This window comes from Anastrepha ludens, chromosome 6 (assembly GCF_028408465.1).
Source record: "Anastrepha ludens isolate Willacy chromosome 6, idAnaLude1.1, whole genome shotgun sequence".
NCBI lineage: Eukaryota > Metazoa > Arthropoda > Insecta > Diptera > Tephritidae > Anastrepha > Anastrepha ludens.
Genome location: NC_071502.1, coordinates 60,913,488 through 60,934,675, shown reverse-complemented (window position 1 = coordinate 60,934,675; position 21,188 = coordinate 60,913,488). Strand labels below are relative to the sequence as shown.

At 34.7% G+C, this 21,188-nt stretch overlaps 2 protein-coding genes and 1 long non-coding RNA gene across 6 annotated transcripts in view; 1 reads left to right on the top strand and 2 right to left on the bottom strand.

Annotated features, from left to right (window-relative positions):
• The window catches only part of LOC128868785 (uncharacterized), a 45,897-nt gene extending 38,920 nt beyond the window's left edge, over window positions 1-6,977 (bottom strand). Inside the window, exon 1 of the long non-coding RNA XR_008455159.1 lies at window positions 6,445-6,977. This is a non-coding gene — a long non-coding RNA (uncharacterized LOC128868785). The remainder of the gene's footprint in view (window positions 1-6,444) is intronic.
• A 2,202-nt stretch (window positions 6,978-9,179) lies between these two features.
• Window positions 9,180-10,757, bottom strand: LOC128868782 (uncharacterized). Of its 4 annotated transcripts, none has more exons than XM_054111290.1 (4): window positions 10,636-10,757; window positions 10,255-10,566; window positions 9,906-10,169; window positions 9,180-9,841 (listed from the first exon to the last, which is right to left on the bottom strand). In XM_054111290.1, exons 2-4 carry the CDS (start codon window positions 10,391-10,393, stop codon window positions 9,582-9,584), a joined length of 663 nt encoding a protein of 220 aa, XP_053967265.1. In that variant the 5' UTR covers window positions 10,394-10,566; window positions 10,636-10,757; the 3' UTR covers window positions 9,180-9,581. The 4 variants fall into 4 exon arrangements, with proteins under 4 accessions (XP_053967265.1, XP_053967264.1, XP_053967262.1 ...); XM_054111289.1 differs by having other exon boundaries at window positions 10,255-10,557; XM_054111287.1 differs by lacking the exon at window positions 10,636-10,757 and having other exon boundaries at window positions 10,255-10,629.
• Window positions 10,758-15,039: 4,282 nt separating this feature from the next.
• Window positions 15,040-21,188, top strand: part of LOC128868776 (sorbin and SH3 domain-containing protein 1) — a 139,151-nt gene continuing 133,002 nt past the window's right edge. The window contains exon 1 of the mRNA XM_054111278.1: window positions 15,040-15,338. The gene's annotated coding sequence lies outside the window, so the exon portion shown is untranslated. The remainder of the gene's footprint in view (window positions 15,339-21,188) is intronic.

The following is a 21,188-nucleotide window of genomic DNA, read 5'->3' as shown; positions in this document are numbered from 1 at the left end:
CTGCCCTTTCTATTTTAGCTCAGTCTTGTTTATTTTGGACTTTCCTTTCTATAATCGACGTGTGCACTTCTGTTATGTGTTCGGCCGAGCTTCTCCTCTTATTTGTGGCGTGTGTCTTAATGTTCCACAGATGGAGGGACCTACAGTTTCAAGCTGACTCCGAACGGCACATATTTGTTATGCGAAACTTTTTCATGGCGGAAATACACTCGGAGGTTTGCCATTGCTTGCCGAGGAGTGACCGCTATTACAAAAATGTTTTTCTTCTTTTTGGTCTTTCACCGAGATTCGAGCCTCCGTTCTCTCTGAATTCCAACCCATTCGGCTACGGCGGCTTGTTATATACCTATAAAATTGTACAATAAAATTTTACAATGACCTCCTCGATTTGCGTCCGGAAACGATTGCATGCCTGAATCAAATGCTTCTTAATAATATAGACCATAACGGTATTAAGAGAAGAAATGGATGCTTATTAGTTTCACGCTCAGCTACGCCCCATACGTTGTACTCCAGAGTATTAAGGTCTGGGGAGTAAGGGCGCCTTAAGTTCGGGGTTATTTGATCATGGAAATTTTTACCCGTCCAATCTTGCGTCGCTATCGCTTTGTGTGAAGGAGCAGAGACTGACTGAAAGATCTATGGACTGTCACCTCGTACACTTTCAATCCTCACTACTGTCTCCTTGAGTAAAGAAGTGTGGTGGCATGACGTGTCCTTTGTTGCTCTCAACTTCCTATGCATGCCAACAGGAACCTCTGTAGAATTGAAACGTAGCCATCTGCCATTTCTGTGGTTTTTTTTTTTTTTTTTGGTCATCGACAAAATTTTTTTTCGTCCAAAAAACATAAGATATCACGCATTTCAGGGTGTTTGATTTGGAGGGGTCTTCATTCATGATCGCTTGCACTTGCTGAAAAAATTCTGCAGATCGGACAGTGTCAGAATGTTCCTCGTGTTTTTTGCGTTTCGCAACAGATTCTACATCGAGGTCTGATACTTCCAATTCACGGCGAACCACATGAACGGGCACAGTTAAAAAATTAAAGATTTTTAAATCGGTATGATTTGCACAAATAACGACGATAACTGCATGTATCTTCATTTCTTGATTTAAGCTGTGGTCCTCCATGTCTTAGCAAAAAGAAAAATTATGATTTCGGGAAGTTATATCCATATATAATAGGGTGGGCCATGTAAAATTTGCTTTTTGAATCGGCTATAAAAAAACACTGATCAATATTTTTTCAAAATTTTTTTTTTATTTGGAAGATTGAACATTGCCATTTATGAATGAAAAATAATATCGTTCAAATGACTGCCACGACTGGCTTTACAAAAGGCCAATCGATCAACCCAAATTTTAAGCACATTTTCGATTGTTTGGGCTCCAATTTCATGAATGGCAACTTCGATTTCGTGTTTTAAAGCATCAATCGTCTCTGGATGGTTCGCATAGCATTTGTCCTTAACGGCTCCCCACAAAAAATAATGCAACGGGCTTAAATCACAGCTCCGAGGCAGCCAATTGATATCGGAATTCAAAAACGGTAGCCAAAAGTTCGAGTGTAACTTTAGCAGTGTAACAAGTTGCACCGTCCTGTTCAAACCAAATGTCGTCCATGTCATCCTCTTCAATTTTTGGAAACAAAAACTCGTTGAACATGGCACGGCAACGCTCGCCATTTACTGTAACCGCGGAAGAAGAAGAAGACTCACCACTTTGGAAGTAGGTTTTCAATATTTCCCAATTTTGTTCAAGCGTATAGCGTCCCATTTCGTAAATGTCAAACCTTTAGGTAAATTATGAACACATTTGACATGACATTTGTGTTACCATTCTCAAAAAAATAGGTGGTTCAAAAAGCAAACGCTATATAGCCCACCCTGTATATGCAAGTTCTCAACTACCGTATGCACTCTGCAATTATATATTTTTGCTTCACTTTTCAGTCATTCTTTATTAAATACATTTTTTAATGCTCTCGACATGTGAACTTGCACGCACTCGTTCAACGCACTTGCAACCACTTTCATGAATGGCTTCTATTAAATTGCATTTTTTTTAATTAAATGCCTCTTGATTACGAGCAAAACTAAGCAGTTGAGAATTAGTCTATTGTTAGGTCAATTGTGGTTCTCTATTTGTCATGAGTGCTACTCTTGTATTTTTGTATGTGTTCTAAGCTTATATGCATTACATATTTGTGAATGTATGCGCATTCTGTCAAAAAGTACCCGGAACTGGCCATTTAAAGATTCCAACAAAACGGATCCAACTTGCTCTCCGTCGAAGGTCAGTCCGAAAAGGTCAGATTTATGGAAGACAAAGGTATGAATACTCAGTTGAGAAAGATTAGACGAGAAATAATTTTTTTTAGCTCAATTATAATATAAATTCAACTGTCTATAATTTGCTCGGCGATTTCATGGATTTTTTAATATTAACAAATTCGTACTTCTTTTATGCCAAAAAATTCTATACTAAATAAAGTCGACTAAAATAAGTTAAAAGGTATTTTGCACCACGATATTGTACGCTCTGGAGATTAACGAACGCGGAACCAATTCTTAGGCAAATCAAACGCAGAAAGTGGCGATGGATAGGTCACACACTGAGAAAACCACCAGCAGCACGAGGATGGCACTTGACTGGAACCCGCAAGGGAGCAGAGGACGCAGTCGATCAAAAAAACTTGGAGAAGGTTGATGCTGCGCGAACTAGCAGATGCCGACATCTCATGGGACGGTGCAAAAACAACAGCACAAAACCGTATACGATGGAAGAGTCTTGTCGAGGCCTACACATAGGCTCCCGAGACGAGTGAACAAGGAAAAATAAAAAAAACATGAACATTCTGATAATGTATATGTAGTAGGTAGTGCTGGCTAATCTGTATAAAGAACTCACTTAGAACCCTAGGGTCCATTGTGTTGCCAGTGGAATTACTGGGTAAGAATTCAACAAAAATCATCAAACAATCACCGCATGAGTATCAAAGTCTTCTGCTGACTTCTTCCTCTTTTGAAAACTCAAATGACCTCTTCGAGACACGCGTTTTCAAATGATAGAAGAAATAAAAAATAATTCACAGTGAGCTCCTCCTCTTATTTGTGGTGCGCGTCTTGATGTTGTTCCACAAATGGAGGGACCTACAGTTACAAGCCGACTCCGAACGGCAAAAATTTTTTATGAGGAACTTTTTCATGGCAGAAATACACTCGGAGGTTTGCCATTGCCTGCCAAGGGGCGACCGCTATTAGAAAAAGCTTTTTCTTAATTTTGGTGTTTCACCGAGATTCGAACCAACGTTCTCTCTCTGAATTCCGAAGTACTCACGCACAAACCCATTCGGCTACAGCGGCCGCCGTAATTATTTAGTGTGGTTTAATTATAGGAAATTCGTTGGTATAATTGAGTTATTTCGTAAAGAGTTATAAAATAGATTCGAATGAATAATAAATACATCTGATTTTATTGACCAATTCCCGTTACTTTTTTGACACAATATATGCACCTACACTACATTTGATAATTCGTACATCTGGTGAACTGCAACAGTTTAAATGGCATGCCATCAACGGCTGACAAGCAAACAACAAAGTCCATAAGTACATACATATGTATGTATATACATCCTCAATGCAGACGACTAATTGCTCCCCATTGCAAATTGACGCTATGTTATGCCCCTATGTACGTGCTAGGGATGCCGGTATTTTTTAAGTCCCGAGGATTCCGGTACTAGTGTTTATATATCCCGGGAGAATGAAAAATTGGAAATGTCGAATTGAAAGAAATCAAAATTGGTTTATTACAAAATTTATTCACAATAAAATATTTTTAATTTCTTATGAAGCAGTTTAATTTGGGGTAAATTTATTTGAATTGAAAATTTGCAAATAATTCATCTCAATCAATCGAAATGAGTTAGTTTTGTTGTTTACATTTTTTTAAAAATCAAGCTGAGAATACTAATAATAAATGCACGATACTTTAGTTTTGAAAACTTTTCTGCTGTTTGTTTAAATTTTTGTTTTATTATAACTAATTAAAAATAAACTATGGGCTCTAGCTGCAGAGATCATCGATCGTTTTTATAAAAATATACTTCATTCTTTAACAATCATCATAAAAAAAAACTTTAAGCCTTTCTCCAGGCTTTATGAAAATTCAAAAGTTTTCATCAAAATTTCGAACTTTGTAAATAAAATTTCTAAAGCGAAAATTGGATACGCCTTTTTATAGCCAATCAAATTTTAGTTTAATAAAGTGCGAGTTTGGATTGGCTAAAAATTTTCATTGAGTTTTGATATTCTTTTTCTGATGGTCTTGCCATTTTCTCCGTGTAACGAATTACGACAATTTTTTCTAAAGCATTTTTATAAATCTTGCACAAAATCTTAGACATCAATTTATATGGTAAATTTATAAAAAATGTATGAAAATTAAGAAAACAAAGTAAGAGGAGTCAAAACATTGTATTTATTATTTTAACCATTGGTACAAAAAATAAAAATAAATAATTGGCGTGTACGAGGGGTGCCTTTTATATGTCGGGATTTGGCAACCCTGGTGTTGCAATCTGGCAACTGACAGCTGTATCGCAAAGTTTGACATTTTTTGGCTTTTACGTACTCAGAACGTTTTGAAATACCAGCGCTATTTGTGTTGTTTACAGTAACTTAAAAGATTAATCTCGGTCCAAAAATGGAATTAAATCGTGAACATTTTCGTGCGATTATTTTTTACAACTTTCGACGATTAACTCAGCAACATTGCATGGATGAACTGAATTCATTTTTTGGCGATGAAGCTCCATCAAGGACCAGTATTTATCGATGGTATGGTGAATTCAATCGTGGTCGTAGTTCACTCTAAGACGAATTTCGTGAAGGTCGTCCAAAATCAGTTGTTGTTCCGAAAACCATTGATGCTGTGCGCGAACTGATATTGCAAGATCGTCATGTGACCTATCGTGAGATTGAGACAATCTTAGGCATTAGTGGGACCAGCATACATTCAATATTGCATATTCATTTGACTGTCAAAAAAATTTGTTCGCGTTGGATCTCACACAATTTGTCAATCGCTCAAAAAAAAACTAGTGTAGATTGGTCGAAGGAAATGCTCAAAAAATACGATCGCGGGGCTTCGAAACACGTCTATGACATCGTGACAGGTGATGAATCATGGATTTATGCGTATGACCCCGAAAGTAAACAGCAGTCGACTGTATGGGTGTTTCAAGATGAGCCAAATCCAACAAAAGTTGTTCGCGCACGAAGCACTTCCAAGTAAGTGGTCGCCTGTTTTTTCGGAAAAACTGGACATGTCGCAACCGTACCACTAGAACAACGCAGAACAGTAAATTCTGAGTGGTACACAACCATTTGTTTGCCAGTTGTCTTCCAAGAAATTAGGAAAACCAATCGCCAAAGACGGATCACTCTTCACCAGGACAATGCGAGCTCTCACACATCGGCTCAAACAACTGCATTCTTGAGCACTCAAAACATCGAATTAATGGGTCATCGGCCGTGTAGTCCTGACTTGGCACCGAATGACTTCTTTTTATTCCCGTACGTAAAAAAAAACTGAGAGGTCAACGATTTTTGACACCTGAAGAAGCGGTTGCGGCATTCAGAATGCATGTTTTGGAGGTACCTGGTTCAGAGTGGCAAAAGTGCTTCGACAATTGGTTCAAACGCATGCAAAAGTATATAGATCTTCATGGAGAATATTTTGAAAAACAATAAAGTGATTTTCGACGATTAACATTTGTTTTTGTTCTCTAATCCCGGTATTTGGTCGAGCTTCTCCTTCTATTTGTGTTGTGGGTTTTGATGTTATTCCACAAATGGAGGTACCTACAGGCTTAAGTCGACTCCGAACGACAAATGGTTTTTTATTTTTGGCTATTTTTGCCATTGTCTGCCGAGGGAAAATTAGAAAAAACTTTTTGTTTCATGATCGGCCATCTACGCACTCCCGACCGGTAGTTATGAACTAATTCCAAATCGTGTATGACTTGTTTGCGTTGATCTTTAGCTAACATTTACTCGAACACAAAATTTCCCATTTTTGCCTTATTATGTTAAAATGTTGCCAACTTAAGAACCAGGATTGGCTCCTCACGAAACCTATTGCGTAACAAAAACATGGAAAAATCGTGCTTTTTTTTATTATTTAAGCAATTAAAAAATAGTATTTCTTTAAGATTTGTCTGTATTGATAAATATGTGATTTTTAGAACCATTTTTTTTTTTTAAAAAAGTTGTCAGTGTTTTCAATCACTGAATTGTTTTTTAATCCTCAACATGACCCCCGGGACTACTTTAAAAGTATGCCGCAACCTTGGGATCAAAATTATTAAATTATCCGCTAATTATTGCATCACTAATATACACATATAAATGTGTTTTACTCTCTGCCGAACATACTTATATACATATTCACAATTTAGATTTCCGAGCCTTGTAATCTTCACTTCGTTCACTGTGGAAACTGCTTTTCTGTTAAACCCGAACTTCGGTCCATGCTTTTCAATGTTCCCAGTTTAGGAATATTGCTTTACCGGTTATTAACGTTAGAATGCGTCACGACATTTTTTTATGATACTAGTGTTTCTGATAAATATTAGAGGTATGGATTCTTATTTTCGATAAATGTTTTGTACTCAACTCATGGTGAATTCATACTTGGTGCTGTTACTACTGCAACTAATTTGTTTTTTTGTTTGATTTGTTACTGCGATCCGATGGTTTGAATAGCAATGGTAAAGTACCTTGTTGTTATTGTTTTATCTGTTGGTTTATATTATGGTTGAAACTTAGACATACCCACCACCAAATAGCAAAAATAAAATACACGTAAATGTTGTTTTCGCTCTAATGACTTTATATTGAACAGGCTCGCCTTGTATGCAATTCAAGCGAGTTCATAAATCCTGTGATTCTAAAAAGCATTTATTTAAGCCTAGTAAGATCTCTTCTTCATAAATTGATCGATTAGAAAGGATTCAGGGATATTTATTGGATGAATTCTCCCGACTGTACTCATATGACTCTATGCCGTCGTACAATTTCGATGTAGAATTCTGCGCCCCGAGAATCTTAAAGGCAGGAGAAAGATTCATGTATTTTCTTCTATTAAGATATTATGAGCAACTAATATGTAATTAAATCGTCAGTGACTCGTTTCTGTAATAAATCAACAAAATTGTCCATTATAATGTCATTACATAGATTATATCCCATTTCTCAATTAATATATTACCAAAAAAAAAACGTGTTGTTGTTGTTGTGGTAACAGCATAAACATTCCCCAAACATATACGGGGAATGCGGCTGAATGGCAGTCCTTGGCCGGATATAAATCCGGGTCGTTCCGGTTACGTAGCACCGACTGTCGTGGGAACGCAAAAGCAAAAAAAAACTTGTCGATCAATTCAACTCAATAATTTTTAAACAAAACACAAAAAGTGAGAGTGACGTAGTTTTGACGTCAAATTGGCAATTTTAATCGAGAAATTGTTAGAGAACGGTTACACAAACGGGATACAGAACTGTTACGTTATCTTGTCTTTGAATGTCACAGCTTGGCGTCCAAGAAATAATCATGTTTTCTATCGTAGATCTGCAAATAGATTGAATGAGTCAATTTATAAAACTCCATGGCATTCTTCTTCTTAATTGGTGCGATAACCGCTTACGTGATTTTGGACGACTTCAACAAAGCGCGCCACTCGTTTCTTTCTCGCGCTAACCGGCGCCAGTTGGACACACCAAGTGAAGCTAAGTCCTTCTCTACCTGATCTTTCCAACGCAGACTAGGTCTTCTTCTTCCTCTGCTATCACCAGCTGGTATCGCATCGAATACTTTCAGAGCCGAAGCGTTTGTATCCATTCGGATGACATGGCATTACTTAGGAATTATTTTAATAACCGGTTTATAGGTGTCACCATTAATGTTACGCTACTTGCAACTGTGCAGCCAAATTCCAATAGATCAAACGGAATAGAAACAAGTAGCACACACTTTAGTAAAACCTAATTTTGGCTAGCTTTAAAATCAAACAATTTTAACACATGGGTTGAAAAGTCCCGGACCTAACCAAGAAAACACTTTTTTTCGTTCAAAATTGGCCTTATTTCTCAACATAATTTCCATCAAGAATAATCCAATCATTCCAGCGTGGCTCTAACATTTCAACACCACTTTTGTAGAACTATTTATCTTTTGCCACAAAATAGACCTCAATTTCAGCGATATCTTCTTCATTCGAACGAAATTTTGTACCGGCAAGCGGCTTACGCAACTTCACTTTTGAATCATTCAAAACGATTTGGTGGATGTCTTTGCTGCTTTCTGATATTATCGCCTCATGGACGTCCAACCATTGAGTTGTGCATCATCGGTGTCTCTACGACCACCCCATAACACTCTTAAAGCAATTTCTTCGCTTAAACGGTACTTTTCCCCATGAAGAAGCAGTGTAAAATTAAAACACGAAATTCTTTTTGATCGATTGTTTTAACAAGAATAACAAAAGTAGCGTCACTCTTAGCACAAAACTCACGAACATGCAATTTTAAGTGATGTCTTTTTAAGGTTAGTACTAAATGACTGGTGAATGCAATAAAACTGGTGCTAATTTTATTAGCTCGCACAGCCCTTTGTTTTTAATTTTACTTGCGTCGTGTTAATTTTTTTTGTTTTTTTTTTATTCTTAATATGTACCAAATATGATCATTGTGCATTATTTAAAAGAAGAAAATGTGTTTTTTTTTCTTCTTTCAAATTACCGCTATACGGAGGTGGGCGTGGCTATTTAACAATTTCGCCCATTTTCACCACTAAACTACCTTGGACAAAGCGTCCAAGTTTCATAGAAACATATTAATTTTTGTTCGAATTATCGTGCGCACGGACGGACAGGCAAGGCTAAATAGACTTCTCTCACCAATCTGAACATTTCTGTATGCATGTATATCTATCTATCTCGTTTGTATATCTATCTCGATTCCGTTATGCTGTTACATACAGCCGTTAAGTTGGGCCCATACATGGGGCTCTTAATGACAATTCCGCCTTTCAGATCACAAAGAACTAAAAACAACCAAATTTTGTGCTTATACATACATTATCACACAACTTTTTGAAAATTCAAGAAAAATTCAATTTGAGAAATTTTAATGTTATTGTTTATAAGCTAGCACATTTTGTTTATTTTTAACAACGGAAAAGATTCACAAACGAATTTACTTGCATACACATATTTTCTTATAATTTAAAAGTAAGAAGTATCTACCTTAAATAATCAATCTCAACGAGATCAGCTGGCATTTAATAAACTATTTTTTAATAAACTTCATAAACAATAAACTTCAAATCTAGTCAAATCTCGTAAAAATGTTTTCTTCAAATCACAAAATTGAACATTCATCACGGAATCAGTACCTTTCCTAGACGCCTTTTCTATGAGACAAATTTTACAACTGATTCCACACCAAACCTGTGTTTGTAGCTCTTACAATCAACAAATCGTCTCCTTTCAAATGTTGATAAATTCTTTTCGCTATGAAATCGGCATGATTTTCCCGAGCTCCTTACTGGATATTGGTAGCCCGTTTAAATCTATAATTATATAAGGATCAGCTGAATGGTTATCGAAATTTTTCAATGGATGTTCCAGAGCAGCACTGTTGATGTTATTCGCGATTCGAGAAGTTTGTTTTGGAATCCAAGCAGGAAACTCGATTGTGGATTGAGGCAACGCTGAATTGATAATCGGGGTTGAAGAATTGTCAAATGTTGTTTGTTGTAAATATATATCTACTATTTGCAAAAGAAAAAAATTAAATTATAAAAAAGTTTATTTCTTATATTTACGACAACTTACCATTTACACTTTCCCGCACACACTTTGGAAATGACCCTTCTACAGGTGTGCCCTCCAAAAGGCGTTCGTCTGTGGTGATCGGCATAATATTTTCGGGGGTTTCCTTGCTTGTAGTGAGGTTTTGTTGAGTGAACAAATCTCGTATAATTGGTTTCTTTAATTCATTACTTTCATAGAAAGCATCAAAAAATGCTTCTTGGAAATCATGTGTAGTTGTTGGTCTATGAGGGTAGCTACTTTCCTCTGTTAATTTTTTGTTTAAAACTGGATATGTTAACAGTAAATAATGCGGAAAATAATTAATTAAAAATAATAAATACCTAAAAAGTGTTCTTTCTCGACTACTTACAATTTTGGTCGTGAATGAACCATCGCTCTTTCCGTACCGTGAAACGTTTAAAATGTTTATATTTTCCTTTGTTCACCTGGTAGTTTTGAACAGCATGCAAATGTGTGAAGTGTTTCTTATGATACCTCTTCTTGTACATGTTGAAATACTATTCGCAGTGGAAATGGTCCGTTTATGTTGATAATTGCCTGTGTGATATGGGAGCGTGTGTTCCAGATGCTTTTAGTTAAATGCTTTCAAAGAAAGTGTCGAAAAATCGGGTTTCGTCTTCAGCTAAAGTGGCTATCGTAGTTTGAGGTTAGACTAAAACAGCTTTGTTTAAAGTTTGTTGCTTATTTCAACCAGTGCAAAATTTTTAATAACGGTTTACAAAATACTCACAAAACACCAATAAAAACAGATAAATTATTTTCCTAATAAGCGATAATAAATGACTAAAGGTTATTTAATTAGTAAACGAAAAACACGACTGGCTAAATGTTTGATTCAAGGTAATGCAAAAATATTATAGGAAATATGGGCACACATACACATACATCAATATACCGATATGTCATTAGAGTATTGAAGCTTAATGTATCCTAAGCAGACATTTGATGTACAGTTAGGCTAGAAATGAAGTGCAAAACGTAGAGAAAAGGTTACACAGTTCATCTTAAAAATAATCTTGTTTTACCGGATTACTTTTTGCCGTCAAATGCAAATCAATTTCGGTAAATATTTTGTTAAAATCACATTTTAAAAATAAAACTCACTTTCACCATTATCTACGCCTTAAGCTTAATTTTGCAATTAGCGTGAATGTGAATTTGAAAATTCTGCTGAGAAAGTGATCACCTTAAAGATCAAGTTGGAGTAAAGTAATTGAGTTTTTAGTGTGGAGACTCGTAATGTTTTATCTTGACACAAAAAATGTCACCTGATTAAACGACAGCATTACGAATTACTAGACGTCATGAGAAAATGACGCATATGACATATGACAAGAAGAATACACCCCGCGTCTAAACATCAACATTTAACCTGACTATTTTTCTTCTTTTTTTGAAATGTACATTATTTTTGTTTTTTACAAAAGTATAACTCAAAAGTTATATAAATCCAAATTCAAAATTTTATACAAAAAACAGAAAAAATCCACAATTTATTCATTTTAAATGCATGGTTTTTAATTAGAATTTCTAGAAAAATTTTTGGTATGCTGCTTTATTGCTTATTAAATTTTATCATAACAAAGTGCACGTTTTAATTTACTGAAAAATCGGGTTGTTTTTTATAATATTCAGTGTCAGTGTCACGCATTTTCTCCATCAAAATAAATGCACGACATTTTTTAGTAACTTCAAACTTGCTCGTAATATCACTTTAGAACGCAATTAACTCGCCTATGATTAAGATTTTCAAGTAAAGTGTGTTTTTAAATGAAATCTTTTAATTAAATTTTATGTAGTTTAACTTATTTAGAACCGACTTTAACTTTTGTATATAAATATAGCTATGCTCCAATGAATTTTAGAATTGAAATTTTAAGTAATCAGCACAAAGTTTTCAATTATTTTTATTATAAATTCTTATTTTGTATTTTCTTAAATTTATTTGTATCAACTGCAACCGATTTGAAATGTTTTATAATCTACTACTGGATGAAAATAAATACAAAATATCGACACTGTCTCTATCCACTTTTATCCCACACCCCAATTGCAAACAAAAGAAAAACTGAGAGCGCATTTGCATTCATTCACTCAGTTGAGACTGTTTGTTGTGGTCGCTGCTCATTCGAAACCCTAAATTCGCCAGCCTCCGAGGGAACACGGCATTCATCCATCCAACCAGACAGACAGACATACTTACAACCTAACAGCCGGTTCGTGAATCAATAAAAAAGCATTTTCGCTTCGATAGAATGCGAGTTTTATGTTGTTGTTGTAAGTATGTACCATACATACTGGGCACAGTGGAGTAAAATTTTAGCAAAATACGAGAAATTTATGTTCGGGAGTTTTATAGAAACTATTTTTAAATTATAAAATTTTAATGTAATTAGTTAAATACAAAGTGAAATTGCCATTTTTCTTAGCTGCAGAGTTTTAACTAATATTTCAATAGTTCTGTCTAAGGAATCTTGCTCGAACTTTAGCAAACATTCCTTCACGATCACCATTGGCCTATTATTTAACCTTCTTCTTGGTTTAGATTGCCTTTGCTATTGACTTGTAATGCATCAATTCCTCAGAATTAATCGGGTAAAGAACGCTGAATACATCACTTCTCGCCCAAGTGAATACAATTTTATAAGGTCTAAAGCGATCTGATTTTTGTAATCCATTCAAAGAGACATAGAAATATACAAATATGTATACTTCGATAATAATAACATAGGCTGCAGGTTAAGCCACCGAACTTTTCTCATTTTTAATTATATTCCCATAGCGTCTAGTATTTTTATACTCATAAGCCTTCGGTAATGCAATAAAAGTGATCTTGGATAAACTCGGCAAAATCTTTACTAGGAGGCATATCGTCTTAGGGGAAGTTAGACACAGCCAATGTCTTGATTTAGTTTTGGAAGAAGCAAAGAGTGAAAATACCAAACAAACGAAGCCTATATAAAAGTAAAAGTTAAAGTTTTCCGTACTTATATGAACAATTTTAATTGGGCATATGCAGGAAATGAAATGCATATATGAAAAATATAATTTCCGGAATACTTCATCCACGAATTTTTTTTTAAATGATCAATAGTTGAAGAAAAACGAATACTCCTATGTTAGGTATTTTTCTTCAGAAAACAATTATTTTGAAAACCGTCCAAAAAACTTAAAAATTCGGAGGCCTGAATTAGCTCAAGAACTAACTTAAGCATCTGAGAGTACACTGTACTTACGTACCCAATAGTTTTTTCTGGAGACGTGTTCAGTTTTTGGGTGACAATATTTTTTGACTGGTTCACTGTACATATTTGAATATAACTTGAACAGTTATAGGAATACCGCTATGAAACTTTCAGGGATTACTGAGCATAGTCTCAGCTACTAATAAAAAAATAAGAAAAATTCTGAGGGGGAATGTTTTTCTGAAGTGACATAAAAAAATTTTGAAAAAAAAAATTTCACGAATTAAGAAAAAAACCAAAAAAATAAAATATATATAATAACAAAAATCCAAATATTATTATTACACATATTTTATTTTTATTGATTTTATTTTAAATAACTTGTCAAAAGTTTTGTTTTTATTATATACATATATTTTATTTTAAAAAATTACAAAACCAACAAGTTTTTAAAGTATATTTCATAGTAAAAAATTAAAAAGATTTTTTTAAATGTTAAAAAGAACCGAACAAATATATTGCACTAAAAAAATTTCACACTACAAAAATTGAAAAAAAAAATTAATAAAAACTTCACAAAAATGTTGAACAAAGTAATAAAAAGTTCCAAACAACATCTGTTTTTTTAATGTTTTATATTTTATTTTAAAAAATTACAAAACATACCTTTTTGTAGATTATAGTTTATCGTAAAAAATTAAAAATAATTTTTTTAAATGTTAAAAAGAACCGAACAAATATATTGCACTCCAAAAATTTCACACTGCAAACATTTTGAGAAAAAATTAATGAAAACTTCACAAAAATGTTGAACAAAGTAATAAAAAGTTCCAAACAAAATCTGTTTTTGTAATGTTACACATTTATTTTAAAAAAATTACCAAACAGAACTTTTTATAAATTATAGTTTACCATAAAAAATTAAAATTAATTTTTTTAAATATAGCCCGCTTTAAAAAACTCTTTGCCAAAATTTTCAACAATAAATAAATCCCAAAATAATAAATTTCTTTTCACATTTTTTCAGTTAAATTCTTATTATACAAAAGCCTATAATACAAAACGAAGTTAGTTTCACTTCTAAATTGTTTACGGATACAGGGGGTTTTCAAGCTTCGTAATTTGTTTATATTTTCATATTAGTAGCAGGGTTGCCACATTACTAATATTTAAAAATAAATTATGGTATTTCGAAATTTAAAAAACTGTACACTGGCTTCCTTGCACTGGTACGAGTGTATTTGTATTCTTTTATTATTTTATAAAACTGGGTTTGAATTGAACTGATAAAATAATAAAATTTCAACTGCGAAAAAAATATTAATTACACTTATCAATCTGATATATGTATATGGTATATTTCGATGAAGATGCCATTGTACCTTTTTGTATCACACTCGCGCTTACAAATAAACCAATTTTCAGAACTATTTACGACAATGCCCAAAATATCACTTCACATGGAATCGAACCTTACACTCAGGGGATTTTGAAAATCAAACAAATTCCTTCAAGCGTTTTAATCAAACAAAGCCTAACTTTTACTCAGTGTAGTTGTTTTAATTGAATATGCGACATATGCAATTGAAATATGCCCTTAGTTTTTGTTCACTTAAAATGCCATTTCCGCCCACTGCTTGTTCTAAGTTGAAATCCGCACTTCGGATCAATCAACAAGTTGGAAATTCGGTGCGGCTCGATGGTGGTGGTTCTAGATTCGCGTTAGCCCAGCGTGCCTAACTTCGTGAATGCTGATATGATACCATTCCAACGTCTCGTCTCATTTGCTTTACTGACAACGGCAGCAACGTCAGCTATAACAATGCTAAGTACAATACTGTTGTTGGTTTTGGTGGTGGTGGAGTGTGTGAATGTGAGGGATTTTACGTTAATGTGACTAAGCGAACGTCACTACCCGCCCGGTTGGCCGACTGAGTGGCTGTTTAGTTGACTCTTTGGTTGGATGGTTGACTCTGTTTGGCTGTTTTGAGCCCCTCTGAACTTCAGCGACCGCATCGAATGCTTTTTCAGTTATATTATAAGTTTCGTCAAGTCAAGTCGCGTTAATTACGAGAGGGCTGTGCTGTGCGTCGCTGTCGCCGATGATCGCAAGTCAACATAGACGTACGATTTGAAACGTGAAAATTGCAAATGCAAAACAAACGAACAAAAACAATAAAAAAAACAACGGTGACCGACAGCTAAATACTATTATTTAACCGTATTTTCCACTGCAAAAATTCTAGTCGTGAGTGAATGATTTTGTTTTCTGTTTTATTTTATTTCCGCTTGTATGTAATTTTATGTATCTTTTCCGTAGTTATTTAACAAAATATGTACGTATGTGTTAAAAAGTATAGTTATTGGAAAAATTAAAAAAATCTATAATTATTAGAAAAGTGAGAAAAGACCTCAAAAGAGCTAGCAATACAAATGTTTTTATTTTCGTTTGTGAATGGGCGCGTGAGTGTTTGTGTGAAAGTGTGTCTCTTTCCATATGTGTTTGCATGCGAATTGATTAGCATTTCAGTTTGAATGCTCAAGTTGGCTTGTGTAGCTTTTTTCAATCGGCTACAAAGTGTCAAGTCCAGCGCTGATAAGCGCAACAGGTACATAAATACTTACATACATACATGCGTATGTACATTGTTGAAGCAAAACAAAAGGAAAATGAAAAAAGTGAAATTTACACCGCCCATCAGCGCCAGCCTACTCGTACTCAGGTCGCGTTCAATTGCCTTTCGTCATCTTTTTTCACGCAATTCAAATACCAAGTGATGGTGCAACCAAAGACGCGTCAACAATAACAACAACATACGCATTGGCATTAACAAATAGATAATATAGTAAACGCTAATCAAGTGGATTAACACCCATAAAAAGCGCAACGTGCCCGGAGATAGTAAATAGTGTATGAGTGCTGAGGGCTGGAAGTACATTTAAAAAATATTTACCTTGTGCAGTATACGGACAGTGTGATAGAAGCGTTCTAACAAAAATCTGACCATTTTACATAATAAATATGCAAATAGTGGGTTCTTTAAAACGTTCGTTAACAAATGACAGAAAGCCTCAGGTAAAATAACATGTTTTAGAGGTGGCTTGTGTCATATATGAACGATTCCATGTTAAGTGATACACGAACTTTGGACATTGTGGACATTTTTTTGAAGATTGGTTTACTTGTAAAAAAAAATTAATAATTTTGATATTTACTCAATGCAAAATATACTTTTAATAAGAACTTTTTTGTAAAACAAGAGGATTTTTTTGTTACAAATTCTTTTGGGGAAAAAAGTTTTGTTTCTCTTTTTTGGGAAATGAGATTTTTTTTCTACTTTCTTCATTAATAGCTGAGACTATACTCAGTAATCTCAGAAAGTTTCATAGTTCCATTGATTTGCGAGTAAATAAGTAAAATAACGTGTAAATGAGTGAAAACTAAGTCCAAGGTAGCTAGGTAGGTTTGGAGGCTGCCAAAATTACACACTTAGATCTGTCGTAGGTCCATTGTGATACCACGAGAACTTTTTCCTTACACTATGAGATCCCTTTCAAACCATCCTGGGGCTTTTATAAAAGAGCTTAACTTCGTTAGTTTCCAAGCGTGTGAAGTTTGCTTCTAGCTAATCCTTCAAGTATTCTTCTATATAATCCTTACTGACAAAGGAGGTGTTTGATAGTTTCCTATTCTTCTGCATTGTAGCAGCTTCTACAACTATCATAGTATGGGACTTCTTGCATGGTTACCTATTAGACAATGACCAGTTATTACACCTAACAATGTTCTTGTATTCGCTATATTGAGTTTTAGCAGGCATTTTGAACGACCACTGTTGAGTTTCGGCCATCCGTCCAAATTACAGCTCTCGCGAAATCGATCAAAGCGTCATTACGTATGTTATCAACAGATACCCGCATTTTTTCATTGTTTCGATACATGTTTCGAATGAAAAATATATCTTTTTTCAAATTTTCTTCAGTTTACTCAAGTCTACAAATAAACCAATTTTTAGATAAATGAAAGACAATGTCTAAAATACTTGAGTCATTTGAAGTGGAATCATTCAACTTTTTGTTTTTTATTTTTAATAAAATAAAAAATATTTTTCCGATATTCAAATCCTACCAAAAAGTAACTAACTATTTGCTCTTAAACCAGCATCTCTTACTTTGGATATAATAACAGTTTTAGTCAGGGAGCCAGGGGTCGATTTTGGACTGCGTTTTTATACCGTTAAATTCTTCACTATACTTGTGATTTAGCTTTCATGAATAATGAAAGTGAACGTTAGCTGGCGCACCCGCACCTACTAAATGTCAACAATACACAAAAAAAATTTCAGCCGGTATTAAATGAGTTGTTAAACATTCTTTTCGACGTTTCGCAGCATCCTACGCACGTACCCACCGCTACTGGACCAGCTGACGGTTGGTTTCGACATCCATTGGATGGCGTCTGCCTTCAGTATTAAAATCAGTCAGTCGGAATGAAATGATGAAGTCAAAATGACTCCTGGCTCCCCATACATTTTGTATATCGAAAAGGGTATTTTCGAGTGTTTACATGCGAAACTGAATTTATTTTAGAGTAAATTTAGTTAAAAAGAAAATGAAAGTAATGAAAGATTCAATAGAATAGTAATACTTGTAGATAAAGCTATTCAAATGACAGTGAAAGTTGTAATAGAAGGAATAGATGCGAAACGCTCCTGAAACGGACCAAAATAGTATCATTTTTAAAGCGAGTGGTGATGAAAAATAACTCATCCGTATCGGCCAGTTACTGATGAAGTTAATCAAATAATGCATAAAATTCCTAAGTTTACAGTTAAAAATGTGATATGCGAAATTCTGCTGAAACGGACCGAAATATTATACCACGTTTTTGAGTAAAGCTGAAGCTTTTTAAGCGGCAGCAAAGTAAAAATTATACACGCAATAAACTGCAATTAGGCAACATTTTATCGGCCACCACAACCCCACTACTACTTAATCTGAAGTAACTCGCAGTCATTTATTACATTAAGATTTATTAATCATTAAATGATTTAGTAATTTCCTAATGGTAAAAGAAGTTTAAAACTTGAACAGGCAAGGGCAAATATCCGAGTTCGATTTTAGGCTGACAAAAATTATATTAAGAACAACCCACTATCGCCTCACACAAGAGAATTTCTGAGCACTCAAGAGATCGAATTAATGGGTCATCCGCCTTATAGCTCTGATTCGGCTCGTAATGATTTTATTTTTTCTTGGACACCATTTCGGAGAGCGCACGAATTCCGCTTCGGATAATTCCATTTTTCGACTTCTTTAGAAGAATTAAGATGCTGATCGGCCAGAGCATGCATGATCGATCGAAACAAATAATAAGCGAAAGGAACAACGTCTTAGGAGTACTGTGAGTGAGGTAAAGTTTCCAATGTCAGTGTTCCATGTCTGCCTTTTACCTTTTGGCGACATGAGACCGAAGGTTATTATGTTGGAGAGAGAATAAGTTTGTTTGGTCTCTCTTAATACTGAGGGTGTCTTTCCTTCATTGCGTTGTATACCGAGCCTTTGTGTTGTTTCACTCGACTTTAATAGTTTAGTAGTTCATGCTAACTACCATTGGATAGTTCTCGGGTTCGAAATGACAGAATAATAGAAAAAGTATTATCTGATAGCGTTCGCCCATCGGCAAGCCATGGCAAACCTCCGACGGTATTTCTGCCCCGAAAAAGTTCCACATAAGGAAAACATCTGCCTTCATTTCATTTGGCATTGCATGCCGAGGGGCATTGCATAATTTTATGCGCTTCAAATTATCCTAGTAAACCGACTTTTCGTCGTCAGTTACAATGCGATGTGGAAACATTTTCGGCTTTTGTCTGAGACATTCGATGAGCCTCAACTGCAAAATCAAAACTTCCCAAAAATGACGAGCATTTGGCACAAAAATTAACCTTTTCTATATACGAGTAAATATAGAAACACAAATCCACCAAGGCAATACAATACATTATTCATACGGATATTTCGACGAAAGCAAACTTGTACATCTAATATTAAAAGGTTTATTGGAGAAAAGGAACTGCATCTCTCCCCTGCTCCCATCCTGAATTTTGGTACACTACCTTCATCCTTCGTCGTTGTGACGATGATTTTCAAATCCATCATCCAATCATCCATTATCAATCGACGATGGACTTAAAATTTATGTTTGGTTAATTTTTGATCAAAATTAGGAGAAATGCATATCATTTCATCCCTTTTGTAACATAAAAAATTTGAGGAAAATATGAGAAATATTGAAAATAAGAACGTTCTAAAGGCTAATTTGAAATTCCCACAACAAAGTATTTTGTGGAATTGGTGGAATTTGTGATATGAATAGCCTGAAAATTTTCAATCTGCAAGCCTTCTGGTGAAATTGATAAAACTCAGATAACAATATCCTAAGGAAGTATAAATACTTCCAATAACAGGTGTTATTGAGATTATATTAGAGATGATTAACGATTTTTTATGGCCGGAATTGGATGGTATTGATCTGGACAACGTTTATTTTTAACAAAACGGCGCTACGTGCCACACAAGCAACGAAACCATTGGTCTTTTACAGGAAAAGTTTCCGGACCGTGTTATCTCTCGAAGAGGTGATCACAATTGGCCACCGGGATCTTGTGATTTAACACCTTGTGACTTTTTTCTTTGAGGCCACGTGAAAGAGAAGGTCTACGCCAACAGCCCAGGGTCGATTCAAGACCTCAAAGATGGAATTCGTGAGGCTATCGAGGGCATAGGGCAGCCACTTTGCAATTCGGTTATGGAAAATTTCATGAAAAGGATATTATCCAGTAAGCGTGGTCGTGGTGGTAATTTGCCTGATGTTATTTTCCACTATTAACGGCATATCTTCCTCTTTATAATGAAATAAACATCCGATCATTTATATTAAAAACTATCATTTTTCTTTGAATATCAAAATAACACCTCTTATTGGATAACCCTTTGTATCAAAACCATCTCGAAATTTAATTTAATTGAATATATCGACACTCCCGCAAAATTGCCAACAAGCATTAGAAAATTGAAACAAATAAAAATCTAGAAAACTCAAATTTCAAACGGCTAATAACTAACGAATAATAACGCAAATTCACAAATTTGTCGTCAAGATCTTTAGCATTGCGATAAAAATTACGAATATATTCGGATTTTCTAAGACAGAACGAAATCAATAATGTCAATTTTTATCGAAATGCAAAAGGTGGCTCGAAAATTTGTGCATCTGCCAACCAAAAATTTTCTAAATATCAAAAAGTTCAACGACCCATGGAATTTTTCCAAAACCGGGCAAATTTTCTATTTGGGTTCCGGTCTGTGGGCGTCGCATAAACTTTAAAGAAGAAAGTCATTATTTTATATTTATATTGCAACGCATGAATTATATGGAACTTGTGCTATCAATATTTGGCACGTAGTATTTATACTGCTTTTTAATGTTTTCGAAAACGTATTTTCTCAACTCGAAAAAATTGGCACACCTTCAAAATTTAATGCTTTTTTATACATATATACGTATATGCATATAAGTATGTTGGTATGTATTTAAAAATAATTTCGCTCTCAAATTGTCACCACGCCCAGTTCGCCTAGCCATGCGCCCAACCGAATATGCAGTTGCTTAGGTACATCCAGGTATACTAGATACAAACATGCATACATATGTGTGGGTGATAGACAGTACGTTAACAGCGAACTGGAAATAGTTTGAAGCGCTTGACTGATTGCAATTATTCCGAATTTTTATTGAGCACAATAACACAAAAAAAGCAACAGCAACAATAACAATACTACCAAAGGTATGTAATCTGCATATGACACGTGAACGTAATTGAATAGCTGTATGTGTAAGTTTGCGTGAGCTAATTTTAATGGTGATTACCTTGGCGCTGGGTGATCGGTTCACTGCTTGGTCTGCTATACAGCCGTATAGGCCAACATCCCGGGTCGCTACAATACTCGCTCGCTGCTTAATATGCATACCAAAGTGATTGGGCGAGCGTGCATGAATATTGGAGCGTAATCAAAGCAACAACGACTGTAGAAA

Excerpts from the sequence above, each read along its gene's own strand:
- LOC128868782 (XM_054111290.1), bottom strand. The coding sequence starts at position 10,393 with ATGTACAAGAAGAGGTATCATAAGAAACACTTCACACATTTGCATGCT. Across the intron at positions 10,170-10,254 it reads GTTCATTCACGACCAAAATT|TTTTAAACAAAAAATTAACA; the intron begins GTAAGTAGTCGA and ends TAACATATCCAG. Across the intron at positions 9,842-9,905 it reads TGTGCGGGAAAGTGTAAATG|TAGATATATATTTACAACAA; the intron begins GTAAGTTGTCGT and ends TTTTGCAAATAG.